The 25192-nt window shown below is 35.0% G+C and overlaps 1 protein-coding gene across 8 annotated transcripts in view; it reads right to left on the bottom strand.

The window, feature by feature from the left end:
* The window catches only part of OPA1 (OPA1, mitochondrial dynamin like GTPase), a 61288-nt gene that overhangs the window by 8691 nt on the left and 27405 nt on the right, over positions 1-25192 (bottom strand). For all 8 annotated transcript variants that reach the window (XM_021708281.1, XM_021708291.1, XM_021708285.1 and 5 more), the window contains 16 exons: positions 23307-23411; positions 20985-21071; positions 20212-20325; positions 15308-15388; positions 15112-15186; positions 14733-14804; positions 14550-14649; positions 14064-14194; positions 11085-11157; positions 10898-10970; positions 9878-9993; positions 8975-9039; positions 8164-8240; positions 4420-4585; positions 2316-2468; positions 302-410 (listed from right to left, as the gene is read on the bottom strand). In XM_021708281.1, the coding sequence (XP_021563956.1) occupies positions 302-410; positions 2316-2468; positions 4420-4585; positions 8164-8240; positions 8975-9039; positions 9878-9993; positions 10898-10970; positions 11085-11157; positions 14064-14194; positions 14550-14649; positions 14733-14804; positions 15112-15186; positions 15308-15388; positions 20212-20325; positions 20985-21071; positions 23307-23411 (1597 nt within the window). The remainder of the gene's footprint in view (positions 1-301; positions 411-2315; positions 2469-4419; positions 4586-8163; positions 8241-8974; positions 9040-9877; positions 9994-10897; positions 10971-11084; positions 11158-14063; positions 14195-14549; positions 14650-14732; positions 14805-15111; positions 15187-15307; positions 15389-20211; positions 20326-20984; positions 21072-23306; positions 23412-25192) is intronic.

The raw sequence follows: 25192 nt of genomic DNA, 5'->3' as shown, positions 1-25192 counted from the left end.
TTATAAAATTCCTATATGTTCAGCAGCAAACACACTAAAATATTCTGGATTATATCTTTTTAGAATGAGTATATGGTATATATAAGCATATATATAAGCATCATGTGCCCAATGACTTATTCCTTTTAGTAATTACAAAGCACTTGACTAAAAAAAAAAAATCCCACAAATAACATTCAACTGTAGTATCAGTGACAAATACTCTGAAATGTTAATTATACTTTTATGAGTGTTCACTATAGTTGGATGGCTCCTTCACACTGCAAATACTCAGAACTCAGTAATCCATGTTCGTACTTACTATCCTTGAGACGAGCCTGAAGAGCCTCTTCCATAAAATAAATGGCTGCATCCCACTGCTGCTTATCAGATATGGACCGGTCTTCTAAAGCATTGTGTTGAATAACCCTCTGAAATAACAAGAAAAAGCTCACTTGTTTTATGTCTCATCATTTTGGTAATTTTACTCAAATTGACAGTTTAATAGATATCCAAAAAGGACAATATATCAAAAATAGCATAAAAGCTATATTTGTCCCATAACAATGCAGGAGCTCCTTTTATTTGCCTGCTTATTTGTCAGCTATCTACTTTAAAAGCAAACAGTAAAGATTCTCTCTCAGCACAAATTAAACAAGCTACCACCTGGGAGGAGGTAATATTACACATGGTTGCCAGGCACTTTGGGAGGCCTAGGTGGGAGAACGAGCCCAGGAGTTCAAGATTAGCCTCATCTCTACAAAAAATAAAAAAATTTGCCAGGCATGGTGGCATGGGCCTGTAGTCCCTGCTACTCAGGAAGCTGAGGAGGAAGGATTGCCTGAGCTTAAGAAGTTGAGGCTGTGGTGAGCCGTGACCCTGCCACTACACTCCAGTCTGGGTAATAGAGTGAGACTTGGACTCAAAAAAGAATTACACATGAAACTACATGGAATACGACACTCAGAACCCTAAACTTCAGGGGTTAATAATTCAGATAATCTCTACTACTCCTTTTTGCTATATGACCTATAGGTTTGCCTTTTCAAGAAACAGGAGAAAAAAATTAATAACCATTATCTCACTGTTAACAGCAATGAAAAAATAGGATAGATGCTTACAAGTCTAGACAATCATAAAATTACTTTTTACAATTGAAATTTGGTCTCCAAATTTTATAATTTTTGAGTGAATGAATGAAAATGGAAACATTCTCTCAGAAAACCAGTCTTAACAGGGTACCTGTATAAATATGGTTTTCAAACATGAAGACAAATATTTCTTCAAAGCATAATTATAATTACAACCACGCCATAGTGAGACACGCATTTTTCTAGAAAACTGCTCAATCCTGTTATTCGAAAGTTCCACCAGTAACTCTCTGAGCAGAACAAGTACTTAACAGATTTGATTACGGTGGTGAAAACATTCTACATAAAGAGTTATCAGGTGGTAGAGGTCAGGTGGTAGAAAACAGAAGTCAGGCTTTATTTGCAGTTTGACAAAGCTGGGCTTGAACCTCAGCTCTGCCCACGACAATATAGGATTGTCTAGAATGAAATCCAATAATGCTTGCAAAATACTTAGCAGAGTTCCTAGCACATAATAAGTATTCAATATATGATTTTAGGAGTCTAACATTTTATGATACAAGTCTACTGAGAACAAATGCATTTAGTTTCTTTTATTACCACAGAGGGTAAAATTAGAAGCAGCTATCTATAGACTGGCCCATGAAATGGCTAATGAATATCAATTTTAGGATGTTTATCCGAGCCTGTTTACGGCAAAGTTTGATTTTTTATGAAATGATAGCCAAGAAGGAAACAGTAATTAATGATTATGAAAGGGTAGAGAAATGTTAAAGGGCAGATTATAGATAAAAAATCTATTTCTTTACATTATCTTAAATTCAGACTGTAATTTAAATAGTCATACAAAAGTAATCTCCCAAGAAAGAGTATTAATTTGAGAAAGTATATAAAAATATGAGGAGGATCACAGCACAGTGGCTCATGCCTGTTGGCCTGTGAACACAGTACTTTGGAAGGCCAAGGCATTAGGATTGCTTGAGCCCAGGAGTTTGAGACCAGCCTAGGCAACATAGCAAGACCTCATCTCCACAAAAAATTAAAAAATTAGCTGGGTGTGGTGGTACGCCTATAGTCTCAGCTACTCAGGAGGCTGAGATGGAAGGATTGCCTGAATCTAGGAGGTTGAGTCTGCAGTGAGCCATGATCGTGCCACTGCACTCCAACTTGGGCAGCAGAGTAAGACCTCGACTCAAAAAAAAAAGGGGGGCTGATACTCTAATATATAAACAACAAACTACATACCAAGCTGTCCTCCGCAAAGTCATTCCACTTGTGGCGCTTAATACTTTCTTCCTTAACAGCCTCTTTAAGTTTATCAAATATGTCATCATGCTCTTTCCCTTTGGGTTCTGTCATGAAGCGGGAAAATTCTTCTTGTAGGGTCTCCCAAGCAACCTAGAGTTATTTTAGAGAGAAAAGCTGTACTTAATCTACGTACTTTTATTTCATATGTACCATGAAAAATAACACATGAATTCATGATAAACAGATGTGATAAATCAGCTTATCAGAAAATAAATGTGAAACTACATTAACAAAAAGGCAAATACAAACTATGGTCTAGAGGTCTCACAGTGGTCTCTCTCTGGTGGGTCAGATTTGGCCTTCTGACATGTTTTGCTAGACATGCACAGTGTTGCACATTTTAAAAATTAGCTGCCAATAGTTGAAAATTGAGAGACTTTATATAAAAATTTGTGTTTCCAGCTTCTCTTGAACTATCTGGGAACAGCATTCCTATATTCCTACATGATACCACCTACTGGAGCTGACCAGCGCTGCCTCCTTCAGATAAGGTAAGCATTCTGAGTCTGCCACCAGATTTACTACACCTGCTTCTTTCATACCATAAAAAGTCTAAAATTTCTCAGTGATTCAATCATCTCCACATCTTTGTCTTTAAGCAAAAGCATGAAGCAATGCATCAATATTTTCAATCACAGCTGAAAAGAATACAGCTTTGTACTCCTAATTAACTCCTCCTAATTATCTGAATGGTAAAAGGAAGAGCACAGTGTCAAAAATAACTAAGAATTCAATCTACTTATAATTAAGAGGGCTTTTTAACTTTTGGATGTTATATTACACCTATCTTCATTTTAAACATAAAAAAAATTATGGCATAAAGATACAGAAGGAGTGGCAGATGAGTATTAGGATCCATGCTTCCTGACCTTCGCCAGATCCACATCATTTCTACTACACCTAAAGCTGAAAGCAGACAGTGATAGAAGACAGAATTATTGCCATTTTTATGACCAATTCTACTGCCTGATCCTTAGGATATGAAAATATCCTGTCATGTGTCAGGGACCCCAAAATGCTAGTGCCAGTAATGAGGAGAGCTAGCGTATTGGTGCAGCAGCTCTCTAATCACTTTAGGGGTAAATGTGTTGAGAACTGGCCAGGGCTCAGCAATGGGCAATTTAGGAAGAGAGGCTTGAAGAAACTGAGAACAGACATAAAGAAGCTAAGAATGGAACAAGATAGGAAGGGATGAAATCACAACTGGACAATTAGAAACCAACATTATCTCTGATAGGTATGAAAAACAAAATCACTTTTAACATTGACTTTGACTTTGTGAGCAACCTCAAACAGCAGCACAGGACACACTGACTCTTGACTAGAATAACCACTCTTCACAGAGTAATGTGCATGACAGATCAACTCGGGTAATGATAATCATAATAACAGCAGCTGTATTTCCTGAGCAGTTATTATAGGTTAGGCATTGTCTAAGTATTTTAAACATTAACTTATTTAATCCTTGTAACGATGACAGGCAAAATTACTTTCCTTGTTTTACAGATGATAAAACAGAAAGGCTAAGTTACTAGTCTGAGGATCACACAGCTGTTAAGTGATAGAGCCAATATACAAGGGTAACAGAAATAGATTCTTTAAGGTAGTTTTTTATAATTCCTAGTCTAGTCTCATCTTCTGTCAACTAAGGAAATAATTATTTAAGTATAACTGAGCCCTGTAGAAAATCAATAAAGGAAATGTTTAATCTATTAAACATTTTCCTTACAGAATCTCCATCCACAGAAAACGTTTAAAATGTTTCACATTCAAGGAAATTTTGATGGTTTTGTTAAATGTTATCTTTGGAAGAACCAATACTCTCAGGCCAACACCACACAAATTAGTAAATGTTTAAAACAGTAATTAGTAGCAACATCAAGGTTAGTCCCAATGTAGAAAACATAGAGAAACAAAGAATAAATGAAGCATAAGGACCCAAAGGAAAGATAGTGGCTGTGATGGGAATAAAACCTAAATTCACAGCTCCTTCTCCCTTCATATGATGCTTCTTACCCATTTAATTAAATTATATCCTAACCTCTACTGCTTTATTAGGAAGCTGTTTATCAGTCCACTGTTTAAGCTTGATATCCACTGTAGTATTAAAAGTTCCTGAATTCATTGTCTGTGCAGCTGGAAGATAGATGTTTTCAATCACATGAGTTGATACTCTTTCCCACAAGGAATGTTGAAGGATTTCTTCCCTGAAATAAAAAAAGTATCAAGAACACCAAACCTAAATTTTAAGCTTTTAAAAACAGCTTGAATGAAGTACCATTAACTTAAACTGAACATATTAAGTTTTGAGATTTGTAAACATATGCGAATTACAGCAATCAAGATAATGAACATATCCATCATCTCCAAAGTTATAATCACCAAACCTGCTTTCCAACACTACGATTAGTTTGAATTTTCTAGTTTTATATAAATGCAGTCATACAACATATACTCTTTTATTGTCTGTTTTCTTCCACTCAGCATAATTATTTTGAGATTCATGTTATTGTATTAGTATTTGATTTCTTTTATTGCTGTGTAATATTCCATTGCATGAATTTGTGTTGATGAACTCAGGCTGTTTCCAGTTTTTGGTTGTTACAAATAAAGTTGCTATGAGTACTCATGTACATATACTTTCATTTCTCTTGGGTAAATATTTCAGAGTGAAATGTCTGTCTCATATAATAATCATATGTTGAGTTTTTTAAGAGATTACCAAACTGTTTTACAGAGTGGATGCAACATTTTACATTTCCACAAGCAGAGAATAAGAGTTTGAGATTTTCTACATCCTTGTCAACACTTGGCATAGTCTGTCATTTTTATTTTCAGTCACTTTAGTAAGTTTATAGTTGTACCTCATTGTGGTTTTAGTTTGTATTTCTCCAATGACTAGTGATTCTGAGCAACTTTTCATGTAGTTATTTGCCTAGTATTAACACATATTATATGTTTATTGTGGAGTCCAAGACCGAAAACTTCTTTGTACACATACTACAATTTCTCAGATCACAGAATAAATATGTTGTGAAATGAAATTTGTTAATACTTTATGACTAAGGTGATGGTATAAAAGATGCATAATCATACTGAAAATTCTGCCTTAAAACAACAAAGATCAGTAAATAAGAAAGTCAACTATTTTAATTAAGCAGAAATTGAAATCTCAATAAAACATTTATTTGGGTTTCCCCAAACTAATTTCTGTTGTAATAGAATACTACAACATTATTAAAAAAACCATTGTTTATCACTCGGTAGGTTTTCAGAGTAACCTCTTAACTCTTTAGGATATAGCTGCAAAGCTCAGGTTAGCAGAAATATGTCTATTGTCCAAAAGCCACAATGAACTCCCTTTGGTGAGGAGAGTCAACATCCTCTTCCCTCCAAGACTTACTAAACAGTCTGTGTAAAATTAAGTCTACTTAATCAATGGACTTAGCTGTTGGCTTTTCCTTGCTTATTTACAATCTGTTCTTCAGTTACAACCAGAAAAGAAAAGAAAGAGTATGAGGAGAGGATATACCACTGAGATCCAGAAGGACAAAGACGATTCAGTCACTGAGTTTATGACAGAGAGTGGGAGAATTTAAGGAGCACATCCAATCACTAAATCCCATGAATTCTATCTTCTAGGTAACCTCTCAAATACCACAAAAATGTCTAGTCTTCTTTACTCCACCACCACTACCCAAGCTCACACCACCACCACTGCTTGCCTACATTACCACAACAACCTCCTCGCTTACAGTTGTTTCCACTTGTATTTCATTTTCTACACTACAGAGATCGTTCTAAAATGTAAATCTGACTCAATTCTCTTCAATGACCCCCACTGCTCACAAGATAAAATTTAAGCTTCTGCACATGGCTTATAAACCTTGATAATATGGCTTACCTCTATTGCTTCATCTCCTGTCCCTTGCTTCCATCTATGCTAAGGCCATAGGACACAGTCCTGTGCCACCCTTCTTATTCTCACCTCCTGGTCTTTACAACATTCCTGCCCCTGCCTTTACCTAACACTTATTTATCCTTTAAATCTCAGATGATGATACTGCAAATCTTCTTCGATTTCCCAAATCTGAGTTAGGGAACTCAACTGTACTTCCTCACTTTCCTTTTGTTATTTTAAGCTAAAAACAACAATAACAAAAAAAACCTAAATACTTTTCTCCAAATATTGCATGTGTATCATTTTTTTAAACAAAATTATTTCTATAAAACTAACCAGCTATCCTTCTAGAAAATGTATATCTATATTGACTACTTGAAAACAGAAACAGGTTCACCACTGAGGAAGAAAGGGCACTGAGATGGAGAAACTAGTGACACTGAATTCAAACTTATGGACTAGACACTACTGTACAGGTTTAATTTTGATAACCTTTAAGTGAGAAAACAGAAGACAGAAAATATTAATCATAAATAGCAGTAAGGATAGTTCTGTTCCAAGAATGATAAATTCTTAAAAATATCACAGGCTTCATGAGAAAGATAATTTATCCACAAGGAATTTGTTAATTAAAATACAACTGCAAAAATTTCTGTTATCCTAGTACTTTGGGAGGCCAAAGTGGGAGGATCATTGAACACAGGAGTTCTAGACTGGCCTAAGCAATATCATGAGACTTGTCTTTAAAAAAAAAAAAATTGCCGGGCTCGGTGGCTCAGCCTGTAATCCCGCACCTTTGGGAGGCTTAGGTGAGTGGATTGCCTGAGCCCGCGGGTTCGAGACCTGCCTGGGCAGCAAGACCTCATCTCTACAATAAATTAAAAAAAAAAATCAGCCAGGCTTGGTAGCGCATGCCTGTAATTCTGGCTACTTGGAAGGCTGAGGTGGAAGGATCGCCAGAGCCCAGCAGGTCAGGGCTGTGGTGGCTGGGAGTGGCCACTGCACTCCAGTCTGGTCGACAGAGTGAGACTCCAATTCAAAAAAAAAAAAAAATTAAAAATTGTCTGGGCATGGTGATACACACCTGTAGTCCTAGCTACTCAGGTGGCTGAGGTGGGAAGATTGCTTGAGCCCAGGAGTTCAAGGCTGCTGTAAGCCATGATTGCACCACCGCACTCCAGTTTGGGTAACAGAGTGAAACCACAACTCAAAAAAAAAAAAGAGACACAGCTTGCTCAAGATACATAAAGTCTATTTGGTTACAGTGTCCCATTCCAACAAATTTAAAACTCCCAAACTTACATAAAACATGAACTGAAGATGGTAGTTTGCCTTAAAAAAGATTTGCATGAAAATACTTCAAAAGAATGTATTTTACTTGCTATTTTTAAAAATCTGAAATAGCATTCAATACAAAAATGTGATTTGTACAAATACGTTAAGCATGTTACAGAAAGCACTAACTGTGCTTACTCAGAAATGAGAACCGAAAACATGTACTAAATTTCCCTTTATAAACAAATTTTTCCTAGTTTCTATAATTAATCCAACAAGAGCAACCAGTTCTGACAGATCTTCACAATTTGATGAAGCTTTTGCCTAAATGATTTTATAGAAATCATGATTATGTATTTATTAAGCATAAGATTAAAAAAGGCAAAGATGAATCAAGATTTTAAAAGAACATGGAGAAAGCTATCTTCTAAAAATTCAACTGGTTAGACTATAGTAGTAGTTAGATATAGCAAAAAAACATACTTTTATGTGTTTGTCTATGAGCCAAGGCAACAAGTCACTGCTTTATTGATTTAAGTTTGGATTTTTTTTATAACTCATATAGTAAGTCTTTAAGAAAAGGGATTAATATCAAAGTCAAACACTTACCAGTGTTTTGGTGTAACCTGGCTCAGACTGATAACTTCATCAAGGATTTCATTTTTAGCTTTTTCAAATAGTTCATTCTAGACAATACAGATACAAGTAAGACAGTAAATTTTCCGTTATGATTTTCTGAGATAACCAAAAGGAGGACTGTGACAGGCTAGTAAGCTGAGTTTAGGTTTGAATGCTTCTGACTGGCAGAAATACTCTTCAATTCTAGTCTATTTTTTAGGAATGCCATTATCCAGATAAGGAAAAGAAACTGACATAAATGTCTACCTTATTTCTCAATTCTGAATGCAGTTTTTCATACATTTGTTCCTGTAAGATTTTTACATAACAAATGTTATATGAAAACACCAATACATATTCATTTAGTGTATCAGAAATAGTAAATTAATGCTGTGTTTTACAACTAATGGGCATTTTAGAATCAAGGAAAAATAGTATTTAGTTCCCACTAAATTAGAATATACTTTTCCAAGGTAAATGCTTAAAAGGTAAAAAGTTGATGTATAACTAAAAGCATTTCAATTACATAAATACATACTCTGTTAGACCTTTAAAGCATATTCTTTACCTTTTCAAAACATATTTAAACATATGTTTTGACATCTTATGATCTCTAATTATAATAATTTAAATTATGGTATAAGGGATAACAGGTCCTAGGGATATATTCTTGCAGCAATTAAATAGTTATGGTCAAATCAAAGCAATTCAGCTTACCAGATTTCTCTCATCAACATAAATTTTGTTAGAACACAGAATTAAATAAAGATATATACAAAATACATGTATACCCAAATCCTACCCGGTCAAGTTCCCGTAGGCGAGGATAGTTATTCTTCCACTCGGTTTCAAGGTTAAAACGTGTTGCTGAGGGAGAAGGAAAATGTCCAAGTTTGATGATTCTCTTTCCAGATGTAGTGGTTAAAGGTTTTCTTGCTTACCTTCTATATTACCTGAATTTCTGAGAGTGTACCTGTGGTATCTTAATACCTTAGGCTCGCATCATCTCAGAATTTTATTATTGCAATAGCTTTCTAAATTATTCTCCTTGATTCTAACTCTTTTATTTTCAATCCACAAATACACAGCTGAAGTAGTTTAGTACAGAAAAGATGCTGAGAGTGGATTCTGCAGCCGTACCACTAAGATCCAATTCTGAATCTATTATCTATGCTGTGTGACACTGAGTAGATTATTTGAGTACGTTATTCTGTCCTGTTTTCTCTTCTTTAAAATGAAAAGAAAAATAATAAAAATAATACTTACAAGGTTGCAGAAATGGGATAAATAGGTAGGATTTCCATAAGAGAAAAGGAAAGGACAGTATATTCTCACCAGATGAAACTAGGAAAGCAAAGACACTGAGCAGGAAAGTGTGGAATTCAGGAAACAGTACAATGTAAATAAAGCACAGACTGCTCTGCTTTGCAACACATTTCCTTTCTTCTCCCTAAACAGGGGAATCCAAATTCTCTACAGTTTACTAAGTTTTCTCCCAAAAACTAGCAAAGTTTCCTCTGAAAGGAAAAATCTTGTTCTTGTACAACTTAAGATTTGTAGACTTCTATTTTCCAGATGTTATCCTACCATAAACAAACTACCAACCAACTGTTAAAGAAAGGGAATACAGAATCTTATGAATGGTAAAGATTGCCAGCTAGTAAAATGACTACATTTGTTTGCTTATTTTAGAAATCCAACTTACCTTTGAAACTATCAGCCTGTTGTTCAACTGATTCTCGTACCATTTTCCAAAAGCAGTCTGATACAGCAAGGCTTAAATTTCGTGTCGTCACTTGGTGTGCCTTTAGCATGCTTGTCCTAAAAAAAAAAGAGCTAAAGTATAATTAAAATGATAAAATGGACAACAATACTATCACCAAGTCTAATGATACTATAACATAATGAGAATAGTCACTCATACCTTTTATAAAAGTGTTGTCAAAAAAACTTTCTGTGATGAAGAGAATGTTCTATATCTGAGCTGTCCAGTATGGTAGCTACTAGCCACATGAGGTTATTGAGCCTGTGAAATGTGTGGCTAGTGTGACTGAGAAACTGAATTATTAATTTTATTGAATTTTAACTAAATTCAGTAACTAAACAGGACTAGTGATTAACCTACTAGACAGCACAGTTCTATATGGTTGTAAGTTCCCTCCCAATAGATAACATGCAAGACTATGGTTTGAAAAAATTATCTTGATTTACTAAACTAATCTAGAGACAAACACTTTCCTGTTTCTAGAAACTCTTGACATAATAAAGTTTTAGTATACCGTAATCCAACTGACCTTTGGCTCTTCTTTTTTGCTTATCTTATTTTCTATAATATCTATTTAGGGATACCCGTTGAATCTCCCATTCTAACTTTCCCTAATACTGTAAGAAAAATATATATACACATTTAAAAGTGAAAGTGCTAATTAAGAAAAAAATCACTTTAAAGGTAAAATGACATAGAGGCATCTGTGCTGTCTTTTGGTGCTCACATCCAAAGGAGCAGTTTACTATGCCAGCATCTATTGTGTAGGTGGTAAACGCCCAATTCTGTTAAAGAGTAGCTTAAGGACTTGCTTATTAGATACTAGATATTAGATTACCACCTGGGGAAAATTCTAGAAATTCCATGTTGAAAGAACAGCTATAAAACAGTAATTTTTAAATGAAAACATTTCAATTTAAGCTACTCTCTCACTGTAAAATGTTTTAACAAGATACCTACTTTAGGAGTTTTGAATTTTGAAAAAATTCTTCTTCATATTCTCTTATAGCTTCAATGCTTTCAGAGCTATTTCCTGGGGAAAGAAGATGGTCAAATTTTCACCAAAAAATTAATCTTTATTATTTGAAAACATCAAAAACTAAAAATGAGTTATAATAATGTTAAAATAAGTTACATAATTGCTTACCTTTTCCTGTTACAACAGCAAAATAACCTAAGGCTTTCATTGGGAAGAGTTTTCCTTCAATTATCTGCTGAATCTATTTTTAGAGGTGGAAAAAACAAATGTGAGATGTAGCTTATATAATTTTTAAAATTCAAAGGAGAGCATAATAATTTAATGATGCTATATATATGCTTAAATATATAAATCTGTACAAAAGGATTTAAAATGTATTTAAGTTGCTATATGAAGAAAAAATAGACATTAATTTTACTATACTGAAAATCTTTAAAAAATATGTATCAAAATTAAAACTTGAAATGATGTTTAGTGCTTTGGAGTCAGATAGACCTTAGTTTAAATTTCTGCTCTGCCACTTAGTAGCTATGTGGCCTAATGTAAGCTACTTAACTTTTTAAAAAAGTGTTGAAAGAGAAGGCTATAATGAGATAATGATACTTAGCACGGTGCCAGACATGTAGAAGCACAAAATAAATGGTAGCTATTATTATTTCCCCATACTTCTTTAAATATCTAATCAAGTTGGATCTTTTATTCCTCCTCTGTGCCCTTCTTTTAAAAAAAATTTGGCTTCAAATATATGAGTTGGTTCTCAACTCTTTTAGGGTAAAAAACCCTTTTCTAAATAAATGTGATAACAACCAGACTCTATACTCCCTAAAAATGTGTATCTGCACAGACATCTATCATTCACATACATGGTAGAAAAGTTTCTACCCTCTGAAGCCCATTCAGATTAATACTAAGATGGAATTCCTCCTTTCAGTCAAGTTACAATCCAAGCTAATGCTGAATCTTTGATATAAAAAGGACAAGCTTCAAATGCATTTCAAAAGAAATACAAACTCATTATCCTAACACAGAGTTGAAAGAAATGAAAGGAATGCAGAGAGATGGGAAGGAGGTCACAGAAAAGTGCTTCTCCCTCACTTCTCTCCTTTTCCACATAAGAACCATTATTGACACGGCAGGCCTTATCCTTAAAAATAAAACAGACCATAGGTCACGGAGACCATGCAGCAAAGAGTTATCATAACAGGGCTGAGACTGCTATCCTTAAAAAGAACTGCTTGCCTTTGGATGGCATATGGAAATTTAACTGCTAAACAATTCCTTACACTGAAGAAAATGTTCCCCTAAATACCAATGGCTCATTGTGTAAGTTAGGTGGTTATGCTGAACACTGCTTTCCTTTTAGAAGTCTGGAATTTCGGTATATGAGGATGCCCACAGAACCAGTCTCCAGTGCAGAGCTTCTAACAAGCAACTTGTTGTTGAAGGAATTAAGTGAGACCCGTGTGACTCTACTGGGAGAAGACTCTTAACAAAAATTTGAGCCTAGTTTCCTTCAGACTTCATCACACTCACCTTTACTTTGTTATTCTGTTTCTACTTTCACTGTAATAAATCGTAGGTATAAGTACGACTATGTGCTGAGTCCTGTGAGTTCTTTTAAAGAATCACTGAACCCAGGACTGGTCTATCTCTGACACAGAAGCATAGTCCCAGACAATGTAAGATGAAAGGAAAGAAATTCCAAGTAGTAGCACTGGGAATGGGTACTTAAAGTCTGAAGCTGTTTTATGGGGGCTAATGATACGGTAATAATGACAGATGACAATTTGCATGTATATAACACTTTTGTGCTAAGCATTATTCCAACCATTTTATAAAATATATTCAACTAATCAAATCTTCACAACCAATGAGAAAGTTGGTTGAAAAGTACTATCTTTATTTCCACCAGATGAGGTAGTCTAAAGCACTGAAAAATAATCTATCCAAGTTTATACAGCTAGCAAATGGTAGAGTCAGGATTTGAAACTAGGCAATCTGGATATAGATTCTATACTCTTAACCATTACCTTATACCTTTATAATTAAGTAGAGAGTATGTCTTAAGTCAAGATTTGCACCTTAATAAGACTTACATACAATGTTACCTTGAAATAAAACTCTTTCCTTGTTAAGGGAGATAGAGGAAAGGTATTACAGATTTCATAATTCTAAAAATATATTTCCCTAGGAGACACTGAACACTATGTATAGAATTCACAGAATTTCAGAAATGAAAATGACCATATCTAGTCTTGTCAACTAGACTAATAGGTTACATTCTGCACTGACTGGATTTAGAAAAGTAACAAGGGTTGCCCAAGGACACAGAACAGTTGGTGATGGAGCATGAATAAGAATGCTGGGACATGATTTACAACTCAGTGCTTTTTCTACTCTAAAAATCTGCTATACAGTCTTTTTAATGAGTTAGGAAGATAATGTTTATCTGCAATAATGGCATATGATAAGGCCCAAAAGAAATCCATACTATCATTAACTTATTTATTTATTTATTTTTTGAGTTGGAGTCTCACTCTGTCTACCAGACTGGAGTGCAGTGGCCGCTCCCGGCCACCGCAGCCTCGACCTGCTGGGCTCCGGTGATCCTTCCGCCTCAGCCTTCCAAGTAGCTGGAATTACAGACATGCACTACCACGCCCGGCTGATTTTTTGATTTATTGTAGAGATGAGGTCTCGCTGCCCAGGCGGGTCTCGAACCCACGGGCTCAGGCAATCCACTCACCTCAGCCTCCCAAAGGCGCAGGATTACAGGCTGAGCCACCGAGCCCGGCATCACTAACTTATTAACATCAACTTTAAAAACAAAAAGAACCATAAAAATGAAGTTAATGATTACTTGTCAGCATAAACATTTATTTAAACGAGCATAAACAATATTAGCAGTTTCAGTATTTCTGAAGCAAATGATATATAACATTTTATTTATAAACTATCCCCAAAAGGCACTTAAGTAATTTACCATAACTTTCTAAAACTTTTGTTTTTAATGGGAAACAACAACAAAAAAAATCCCACTATTACACTCTAATAAAGTATTCCATGAAGATTTTTTCTTTTTAAATAAACAATCTCTATCCCAGCTGGAGCATGTACAAAGAATCACAATAAAGAATTTGCTCTCACCCTGCTTGGACTAGCTACATTTTTCTCTGCCAGGTCTACTTTGGTCAAGACAAATATGGTTCTTCTTCCGTGGGGATCCATTTGACTAACCAAGTCAGTAACGATACTGCGCTCAGCATCCACAGATCCATCTGAAGAAAATTGAAAAATGACACTGTGAATTTTAAAAATGTAAAGCAGATACTAAAATCTTAGCACAAGCTACACTCTTGTGCCTACCTCACAGCAAGAATGATTTTCTTAATACATTTACCGTATTTATGAAAAGAAGTTCTAACAGTAAAAGTTTCAATGATGCCTACAGTGAAATTCATCAAGATAGTTCCAACTTCACTTCTATTTACTAACAAAATGAACAAATACCAAGTGGAGCGAAAAAATGCATTTACCTTGTATGTTTATATAGCATGCATTATTTAGAGAAAAGCTTGGATTGCTAAAAAAGAAAACATATCAGTATGATTAAAATCTTTTGATGTGATTTACCTTGAATACATAGTATGATGGCATTAGGATTCTGCATATAAGCTTTGCTGATACTGAAAATAGTTTCCTTTGTGTCAGGAGCCATGCCTGATGTCACAGTCTTGAAGAAAAAGGTTTTAAATGTCATTATAAATGTTTTCCACAATAGGAATACAATTAAATACATGTTTTATATATACTTACATTAATCACACCTGGTAAGTCAACAAGCACCATCCTCTGTAGTCCAGGGCCTTTTACATTTAAGGAAATGGTCTATTCAGGAAGAAAACAATTATACTAATTTTTGGAGAAGTTTGGTAAGAATTTTTTTGGTGACATATCTTATGAAACTTCTGTATCTCATTCATTCAGATACAGTACTCAGAAAAAAGTTATTCTTTTTCTGATTCTAAAAGTAACTATTCTAGAATATTATTCACAAAATGATATGTCACTTGGACTGTTTTAAAAAAACTGTATCTTGGAAAAGCTGCACTCCAAACACAGTACTAAGATTATGATCTATTTGAAATCATAAACATTGAATTTCCATAAAACACTATGGAACTGCAATCCTTACCTCAGGGCTAACAGTATAGCCTTCTTTCACATTTTTCCTCATTCGAAGTTCTATTTCATGTCTTAATGCTGCAAGCTAATAGAAAACAACAAAATCTTAAGAAAACCTCAGTTCACAAATATTCCACTTAATTCTTTTTTCAAGCTCATACAGGTTATGAAGTTACACATATGAACCTTACATAAATTCTACTCACATCTTCCTCTTTGGTAAGATCAAACTCCCGAGAACTATCTTTAAATAAGGCCACGTGGTGAGGACCTTCACTCAGAGTCACCTGATGGTAATAGAAAACTGAGATGTAATGGATGCATTTTCAATTAACATTATGTCCTACAGCCCTTACATGGTTCTGATGGGGCACTGTATTACATAAATCCGAGAGTCCCTTGATACTACACTGCAGGAGCATCCACTGGAGCTGTCAACATGGTAGAGGTCTGAGACCACAATAATTCTGAATTCGTATTTTTCATACTTATGTCATGCATATTTTGATTTCCCAACAAGAATGTTGTCTACTTTATATCTCTCATGACCTAAAATGCTGCTGCCCCTCTCTTTCCCCAAAGTTATACAGAGTAATAAGCACAAAATCATCACACTAAAACTTGAAAAACTAAAATAAAATATTGCCCTGAACGTCAAAGATAAATTTTGGTAAAATACCTTTCATTTATTCAACATCCATTTATTGAGAATGAATTCTGTGTCAGGTGTTGTAGGTGGGGAAACACAAAGAGTTGACTGTTCCTGTTTTAGACCTTACTACATTCTGGGAGAAATATACATAGATGTTATAGAAGGCAGTGGGAAAACCTAGGATGCCACAGGAGAGAATGGAACTGACTATAAAGGAGCTAAGATAGGCTTCACCCAAGGAATGCCATCTGGGCAAGATATTTGGTAGCACCATATATATTAACAGTCAGTAATTTCACAAGAACTTTTAAACTTCACTGTCCTTAACTTTTCCATTGTCACTTTTCCAACTTCTCTATAATCATATTATTTTACAAATATAATTCCTCCCACTGATGAGCTAAAGAGGCTAGAATAAAAGCAAAAAAGCCATTTGAAAGCAACCATGGCAGTACAGACTAAGAGACCAGGATCCCAAAGGTTTTGGGGAGCATTTTCCTGCAGCTATTTTCCATCAGAGTATTTGTTGATTTGTGGCCCAGGCCAGAGGCCAACAGAAAAGCTTAAAACCTGTAGCAATTTCGTTACGTTGAGTAAACAAAAGTTGGAGCTCAGGGTTATCAGGAAGTCACAACTTAAGATGCCAAGAACCCAAAGAAACGTTTTTTTTTTTTTGTCAGGGTCTCACTCTGTTGTCCAGGCTAGAGTGCCAAGGCATGACCATGGCTCACCACAGCCTCTACTTCCTACGGTCAAGTGATCCTTCTACCTCAGCTTCCTGAGTAGCTGAGACTACAGTCACGTGCCACTATGCCCAGCTGAAATTTTTCTTTTTTTTGAGCTGGAGTCTCACTTTGTCGCCCAGTCTGGAGCACAGTGGCATGCTCACAGCCACTGCAGCCTCAACCTGCTGGGCACAGGAGATCCTTCTGCCTCAGCCCTCCAAGTGGCTGGTGCCATCATGCCCAGCTCAGTTTTTGATGTATTTTAGAGAAGAGATCTCACCAAATTGCCCAGGCTGGTCTCGAACCTCTGGGCTCAGGCAATCCTCTCACCTCCACCTCCCCAAGTGCTGGAATTACAGGCATGAGTCACTGTGCCTGGTCTGAATTTTTAGTTTTTTGTGGAGATGAGGTCTTGCTATGTTGCCTAGGCTGGAACTCATGGACTCGATTAATCCTCCTGTCTCGGCTTCCCAAAGTGCTGGGATTACAGGTATGAGCTACTGCGCCTAGCCTCCCAGAAAAAAACTGACTATGGAAATAAACCTACAAAAACAAAGCCCAACATTCTGTGCACAACATTCTTTCATGGAATTCACGTAGTAAGAAACCAAACACAACAAAGCTGCAAGGAAACTGATGCTAAATCAAGATTTTGGCACTTTTACTGTTCTGGGAAAACAAAATCTAGAGTTTCGGATTGGTCAAGGAGAAGCCCTGGTGAACACTAGGGGACTAAAAACAAACTGGAAAGAGACCAGCCTTGTCTATTTCAAGGAAATCTACCACTACTCCATATATCTGCCAGAACAAAGTTAATTCCTTCTTCAAATATCATGCACAGCCTCTACAATTAGGGTGCTAGTAACAATGCAAAAGATAGGTTTTCAATGTTTTTACAACTGATGAAGCACAACAAAAGGTATAGTCTGAGGTTCATTTCAGTTTTTTTCCCCCTAAGTAGGATGTACCACAAATTCCCATCAATAGTAAAGTAGGTATATAAAGGGCAAAACATTGACAGAACCACAGAACAAAGAAAGAACAAATTAGTATCACACAACATGGTTCAATTCATAGCCAGACACAAAAAAGTACACTTTACATGAGTCACACTAGGCTGCCCATTACTCCTTGTTGCAGTTACAAACAGACTTCATTTCTTGAAGATTTTAGCATCAGCCTCATTGTCTCACTTTCTTCTACTATTCTGATCATAATTCTTGATAATTTCAATTTTCCAATTACTCTATACCTACTCCCACCAGCTGAACAAGAAAGAAAAAAACCACAACCATTCATATTCACTTTAAATTTATTTCCACAGAGTTTAAAAGAAACTTCAGTTCAACTCAGCAATCCTAATATTACCTGATTTTTTCATCGAGTCACTCTTATAGTCACTAAAATCTCTTAGAAAACACTTCACTTTTTCTTCCTTCCTCAATCTTCAATCTTTTCTTTCTCTTTAAATAATAGCTGATAACTTGACTTATTATTTCACTGAGGAAGTAGAAACAATCATAAGGAAACTTTCAGATATTCTTATTTGTCCCTACTGGTAAATTCAATGACTGATTCTGAGTCTTCACTTTTCATGATCTATCAGTAGCATCTGACCTCACTGATCACTCCCTCCTTGATATTTTCTGTATTTTTTTCTTTTTAGAGATAAGATCGTGCTCTAATACCCAAGCTAGAGTGTAGTGGTATGACCATAGCTCACTGTAGCCTCAAACTCTTGAGCTCAAGCAATTCTCCTGCCTCAGCTTCCTGAGTAGCTAGAACTACAGATAGACACTATCACATCTGGCTAATTTAAAAAATTTTTAGTAGAGATGGGGGCTTGCTATGTTGCCCAGGCTGGTCTCAAACTCCTGGCTTCAAGCAATCCTCTCACTTGGACACCCGAAAGTGCTAGGATTACAAGCATAAGACACTGTGTCCAGCCTCTCCTTGGTATTTTCTTTCCCTGAACACCACACTGTTCTGGTTTCCCTCTTATCATACCGGTTGCACCTTCATGTGCTCCTTTGTTATTTCTTATTCCTTCAACCTCTTAATATTGAGTGTCCAGGATATAATCTTTCGTTGTCTGTCTTCTTGAGCTCTACTACTCATGCCCTTAGAAATATCGTCCAATAAGATCATGACTTTAAATCCAACTTTTAGATATTTGATCATGACTCCTAACTTTGTGTCTCTAGCTCAAACCTCTTTATCAACCTGTATAACCAACAGCTTATTTGTTACCACCCCTCAGCAAGTCTAAAATTGTCCTGATCTTCTTCTCCTAAACCTGACTGTCTCACACACTTCCATGCAAACTAAATCCTTTAATTTATTCAGGTCAAAAACCTTGGAGCCTTGATGACTGACACATTCTCTTTCTCTCCCCCTTCTCCAGGTCAAATTTGCCAAGAAATCCTGTTAATTCTACTTTCAAAATGGATTAATAATCTAACCACTTCTTATCACCTTCACTGCCACTCCCCTGGTCCAAGTAATTAACAGCCTCCTACCTGGACTCCCTATCCCCACCTATCTTGCCCATACCTATTTTCAACAGAGCAGCCTTTTAAAAGGCAATGTTGTTACTCTGTTCAGAGTCCTGCACTGGCTCCCCTTTTTACCAAAAATAAGAACCAAATTCTGTACAATGGCCTGTATGGACCTATTGATTTGCTTCTTCCTGCCGTCTGTTATCCCTCTGATCTCATCATTTACAGCTCTTCACTCTGGTCTAGCCACACCGGCCTTTTTGTTATTCCTTGAACACAATAGTCACCCAACCACTTCAGGGACTCTGCATTAGCTATTCTATTTGCTTAATAACTACTCTTGCACTAGATATTCACGTGACTATCTCCCTTGCTTTCTACAGATCTTGGTTTAAATGCCACCATAACAATGCAACCTACCGGCACCCTGGCACTCCCATCCCTTTGCCTGGCTCCACTTTTTCTATTTTGTACAACTCTTATCACCTTCTAACATACTATACAGTTATTTATTATGTTAATTATTTATTGTCTGTCTCCTTCTAATAGAATGTATCCTCTATCATAGCAAGGATCTTTTTTGTTGTTGTTTACCACCATATTGCCTAGGTAGCGCTGGCATATATTAAGTGTTCAATAAATATAGGTCCAATGAAAGACTCTGGAGCCATACACATTTTTCCTGTGACCATGGATGAATTCTTAGTGCTTCTAGATATGGATGATATGTACATTAAGTCTCAGCCTCTCTCACCTCAATGACTTTGCTCTTGCAACTACTCCCTCTCTATTATATCATTTTTTCCCCTTTACAGATCATTATAATCAGCATATAAATCTTTCAAAACCTTTCCTTGATTCAATATATTTCAATTGTTACTTTGCCATTTCTCATTTTTTTTACAATAATACTAGAAAATTATCTATATTCACTGACTCCACTTCCAATATTTCATTCTCTTAACTTTTCACTTATCCTATTCAGAACAAAATTCAAAGCTCTTATAATGGCTCAGTATAGTCTGGCCTCTCATTGGGCCTCTGACATTCTCTTCTACCATGCTCCCCTCACTCAGCTCCTGTCATACTGGCATCCTGGCCATACCTACTACTGATGTCTATGCAAGGAATAATTTCAAATCCTATATATCAACGTTTTCTTTAGTTAAAGATCTTCACTTCAACACCATGAAAGACCTCACTGAAGCAGTTACTTTCCTATGGAATTTTCTTACCTTAACTGGGGAACGTGTCATCATCTCTCCAGATCCTCTTGGGAATATTCGTGCTTGAGCAATCATTTCCAACACACTAGTTTTTCCAGCACTCTGATCTCCCACAACAACAACCTTACAACAAATGACATTTATTCATATTTTTGTGAAACCAATTAAATTTAAATAGATTTAAAATGCTGCCCTGAGATTTTTAGTCTTTTAAAATATCTATGGTCTACAGAAATGAGTATTTAAAAATCCATAAAAAAATGATGACTGATACTGTATGCACACTGAAGATATAAAGATGAAAATATTAATTGAATCTATTATGTATAGGTGAATTTTATTTAAAAACATACACTAATTTAAACCACTATTTCTAAACCCAGATTACTAATTTTCCACAAATATTTTCCACAGCTAGATTACTCTTTACAAATTTTCAATTCTATTAGGTTCAATTCCACTCAGATGTCTAATATAATCCACAATTTAGTATTTTAATAATATGAATAAACAATGTCAAATATCTGATAGCCTTCATAATACATAAATATAAATATATAAATAAGGTACTTATACTTATTTATAATTCTAGTGGACCAAAATAAAGAGTCAAATAATATTCAAATTATGACATCACCTAAGATACATGAATAACATATGTAAAAAAAATGCCGATGTCTTTGTGTGTGTATGTGTATGTTTATGTGTACATAAATTTCTAAGAAACTGTGTTTGTTTTTCTTTGCTAATGGCCATGTTCAGTGTCTTAATTTTTTACTTACCCGTGGCAGATGATCTTGCGTATTATAACTGGCATCATAATCAGAAAGAACATCAAGAACTTCAGAATACATGTCAATCAAAGATTTCTGTAAAATTTAAAAAAATTAATAAAACAGTGAAAACAATAAATAAAAAAAGAAATACATGTGTCAAAAGAAAAAGCTGATAAATTCTGTTTTTCCATAATCACTGTATTGTTTTTCTAATTACACATCTTCACAATAAAGTCTAAAATTCCATTTCTTCTTACTAAGTTTATTTTATCTACAGATATAGTAATTTAATAGTTTTCAAATTCGTATTTCCTAACCTAATTAAATAATAACAAATTATTAATGCTGATGAGTTAATATTAAATATCCAAGAGATGAAGACCATTAACACCAAAAAGGCCAAATATGAGGGCAGGTAACCAACTAACAATGAAATTATACTTTGGCAAGTTTGATGTAAGCGTGACATAGAGAGGAGAGAGGACAGAGAGCATGTGCAAGCAAGTGCCTGAAGAAAGGATATAACTAGAGAAATGTTTACCAAGAAGATTATAAAACAGCAAGAGTCGATAAGTGGGCTATGACAACTGGGCTGGCTAAACTATGCGAGTATCAGGGCAGACATCCTGTACTGTTTCTCTCTGTATAATCAGAATTGAATATGGTGCCTTATATACAATAAGCTTCAAGTAATTATCTGAAGAATAAATGAACAAACACACAAATAAAGAGGCTTATAAAACAAAGGGTACCATAGAGCATTTAATAATTATAGATATGTTTTAATGCTAAGGCAGGAACAAAATGAGAACTTAAGGTTCCTTTCATCCATTAGAACCTATAAATAATTAAACAGCAAATAACTGCCATCCCATCCACCTAAAACAGATAAACAGATTTACTAAAAGAGATAAACAGATTTACATTACATTTTCATTGCATTTTATGAGAGAAAATACCATTTCTGAGGTAAACTCTTGGTATATGAGGGGAACCTCCCAAGAAACCCTGGAATTTATTTATAAAAAATTGTGTATTTATTTTTACATGCTTAAACTTCAGTCACCTTCAAAGTACTCTCCGTTTGATGTAAAACACCTATCCAGACATTTTTCTCTACTGTTCAAAACAGTTTTGAACTTGTCAATTTTGATGCCTAAAAGTGTTTCTGCTGTTTTTTTGTTTCACCCCTTCCACACTGGCAAAACATTTCCCTTTGAGGACTTTTATCATCCGGGGAAAAAAAGTCACTTGAGGAGAGATTGGGTGAATAGGGAGGGTAGGGCATGGGGGTCTTGCCGTTTTTGACTAAAAACTGCAAATGTTTAGCATGGTGTGGGCAGGTGTGCTCAAAAATTTTCCATCATAAAATGGGCATCTTGAAAAAAATCTCCAAAAAAAAAAATTCACTGAAGCCAAACACAACCTCTCACAAAGCTAGCGGGTACACTGATGCCAATGGGTTCCTAGAACACTTACCTAGTGGGGGAGGCCTGTACTACAAGGGACCCATCCCCCCCAAAAATAATTTTGTTTTTTTTTGTCCTACCTTGTATGTTAATACATCATGCTATCTACTTTGTGCAGTCATGATTTAGAGTCAAAGTTACTGAAGCATATTAGAAATATATCTCACTACAGAATGTATGTGCCATGATTTACCAGTTTTGCTACATACAAATTCTGTTTATTTATATGAGATTTAAGTATATGGTAATTACCAATGTGCTAATGATAACATACCAGCATATTCTTTTTCAAAAATTCTTAATGCCTAAGAAACCATAACTTAGAAGAAAAATGTTAATTAAAAAAAATAAAATAACTGAAGAAAGTGGCGTGATCAGTCATTCACTGGCAATACATCTAAAGCCATGATGATAAGTCACTTAAATGTCCATCAAGCCCAGACTTCTTCACCACTATACTATGTAATCATGTAACTAAAAACTACTTGTACACCATAAAGCTATTGAAAGAAAAAAAAAGAAAAATAATTAAAAAATAAATGTCCATCAAATAACAATTCTGATTTATTAAATGAAGATAAAGTAGCTATTTCAGAAAAATAAATTGATTAATAAGAAATGACTCCTAAAAGTAGGAAGATTTTATGGGCACAAAAGGAAACAAATTTTGGGGGACTACAATTTCCAAAATGTTAATTGAACATAGTTCTTTAATATGGGAGACACTCTATTCTCTTACGACATTAGGTCAGAAAGAAAAGGATGATAAAATACAGTTCCTAAAAACTGGTATTGATGAACATACTATGTTAAGTAGCAAAGCTCTGAGAATTAACAAGTTAAGATAAATTTAAAATACCTTCAGCTTTCTATGATGGATGCCTTTGTCATCTTTCTGCAATACTAATTTTCTTAATTCTTTGTTCTCCTTTTCTAATCGTTCCAAGATTCTCTGATACTTTAACTGCAACAAAATAATACATGTAACTGTATAAGAAAAACATAGGTTAACAAATAATATTAAGTCCAAATCAAAATCTTCTAAAATCCTGAAATCCTATTTTAAACAAAGCATTACATTTTAAAATGAAAATGTATGAAAGTCTATGAAAACACTGAGAGAATAAACTATGACTCGTACCTCATACAAATGGTAAAATTCGTTATAATTTTCTATCATAAGTTAGCATTTAATTTGGAAAAAGCCTTGCTACAACCATTGAGGAAATTATTTAAAAATGTAAATATCTAAAGAAGTAAGCTCTAAGTATATTCTAGGAAGCAAAATTTCCTATTATATCAAAATTTTAAAACTTCATTTACAGGGCTATTTGACAAAAAATCAAATTCTTCCCATTCTCCATATTCTTTTATGTTTCAATTAAGATGATATAAAATAAGAGCTGGCAGTTCCTGAGCATGCATTATGTGACAGGCCCTTTACTAAGTGTTACAGTAACTCCTTTAGCCTTCATAGAAACCCCATAAAGCAGGAGTTATACAGACTAGGAATTTGAGATTTGGAATGTTTGATAGGCTGCTAAGGTCATCCGGCTTATAGAAGGCGAATGAACACTGTTTTCAAGCTAAGTCTACGTCAGAGCTCAAAGTTTTGTTTAGTTTCCATGTCCAAAGTTAATATACTAATATTTTTAAAAATGATACAAAAAGTATCTTAAGAAAATACTAATATGTTAGGTTATTTTGTCAAAGTAGTTGCTTGGCTACACATTTTTATTCTAAAACTGATTCTTTCTAATGTGTCTTCCCTGGTTATTATTGTTCCTCTCAACATTAACAATGTTGAGAAAATTATTAAAAATTATTCCTTCTCACAATCAGCAGAATGTCTATGTTCAACTTATAATACCATGTCCTTTATAGTGAAAAATATTCCTTAGAAATTTTTTTAGGCTGTTGTAATCTTCTAAGAACAAAGTAAGTAACATGAAATCATGGTCCTATCATCAGAAAATGTTCAACTTAAGCCAAATTAAAGGAAAACATACAAAGTTGAACTATATATATATATATATATATATATATATATATTACACGAGTAGAACTACTGGCTAGATTCTAATGTAACATATTTTTACATAAACTTGTTCATGTATATCTTGTAATAGTATACATAACAAATTCTGGTAGCATCTAAGGATTAGATCTTTGCTGTTTAATATGGCAGCCACCAGCCACAAATAGCTATTGAGCACTTGAAATGTGATTGGTCTGAATTGGGATGTGCTGTGAGTGTGAAATATCTCATTAATATTTTTTATAATTATCATATGTTGAAATGATACTACTTGGGATAGACTGGGTTAAATATACAATTAAAATTAATTCTAGCCGGGCTCGGTGGCTCAGCCTGTAATCCGGCGCCTTTGGGAGGCTGAGGTGAGTGGATTGTCTGAGCCCGTGGGTTTGAGACCCACCTGGGCAGGCGAGACCTCATCTCTACAATAAATAAAAAAAATCAGCCGGGCGTGGTAGCGCATGCCTATAATTCTGGCTACTTGGAAGGCTGAGGCGGAAGGATCGCCGGAGCCCAGCAGGTCGAGGCTGTGGTGGCCTGGAGCGGCCACTGCACTCCAGTCTGGGCGACAGAGTGAGACTCCAATTCAAAAAATTAATTCTACCTGTTTCTTACTATCTTTTTTAACGTGAAAATTAAAATTATACATATGGCTTGCATATTTCTATTGGACACCACTGATATAGATAACCTCATGGTTTATTATA

This window comes from Carlito syrichta, unplaced genomic scaffold (assembly GCF_000164805.1).
Source record: "Carlito syrichta isolate Samal-C Ts95f unplaced genomic scaffold, Tarsius_syrichta-2.0.1 Scaffold58106, whole genome shotgun sequence".
NCBI classification, from domain to species: domain Eukaryota; kingdom Metazoa; phylum Chordata; class Mammalia; order Primates; family Tarsiidae; genus Carlito; species Carlito syrichta.
The sequence above is the reverse complement of the archived record's forward strand: the minus strand, read 5'-3'. Positions and strand labels throughout refer to the sequence as shown.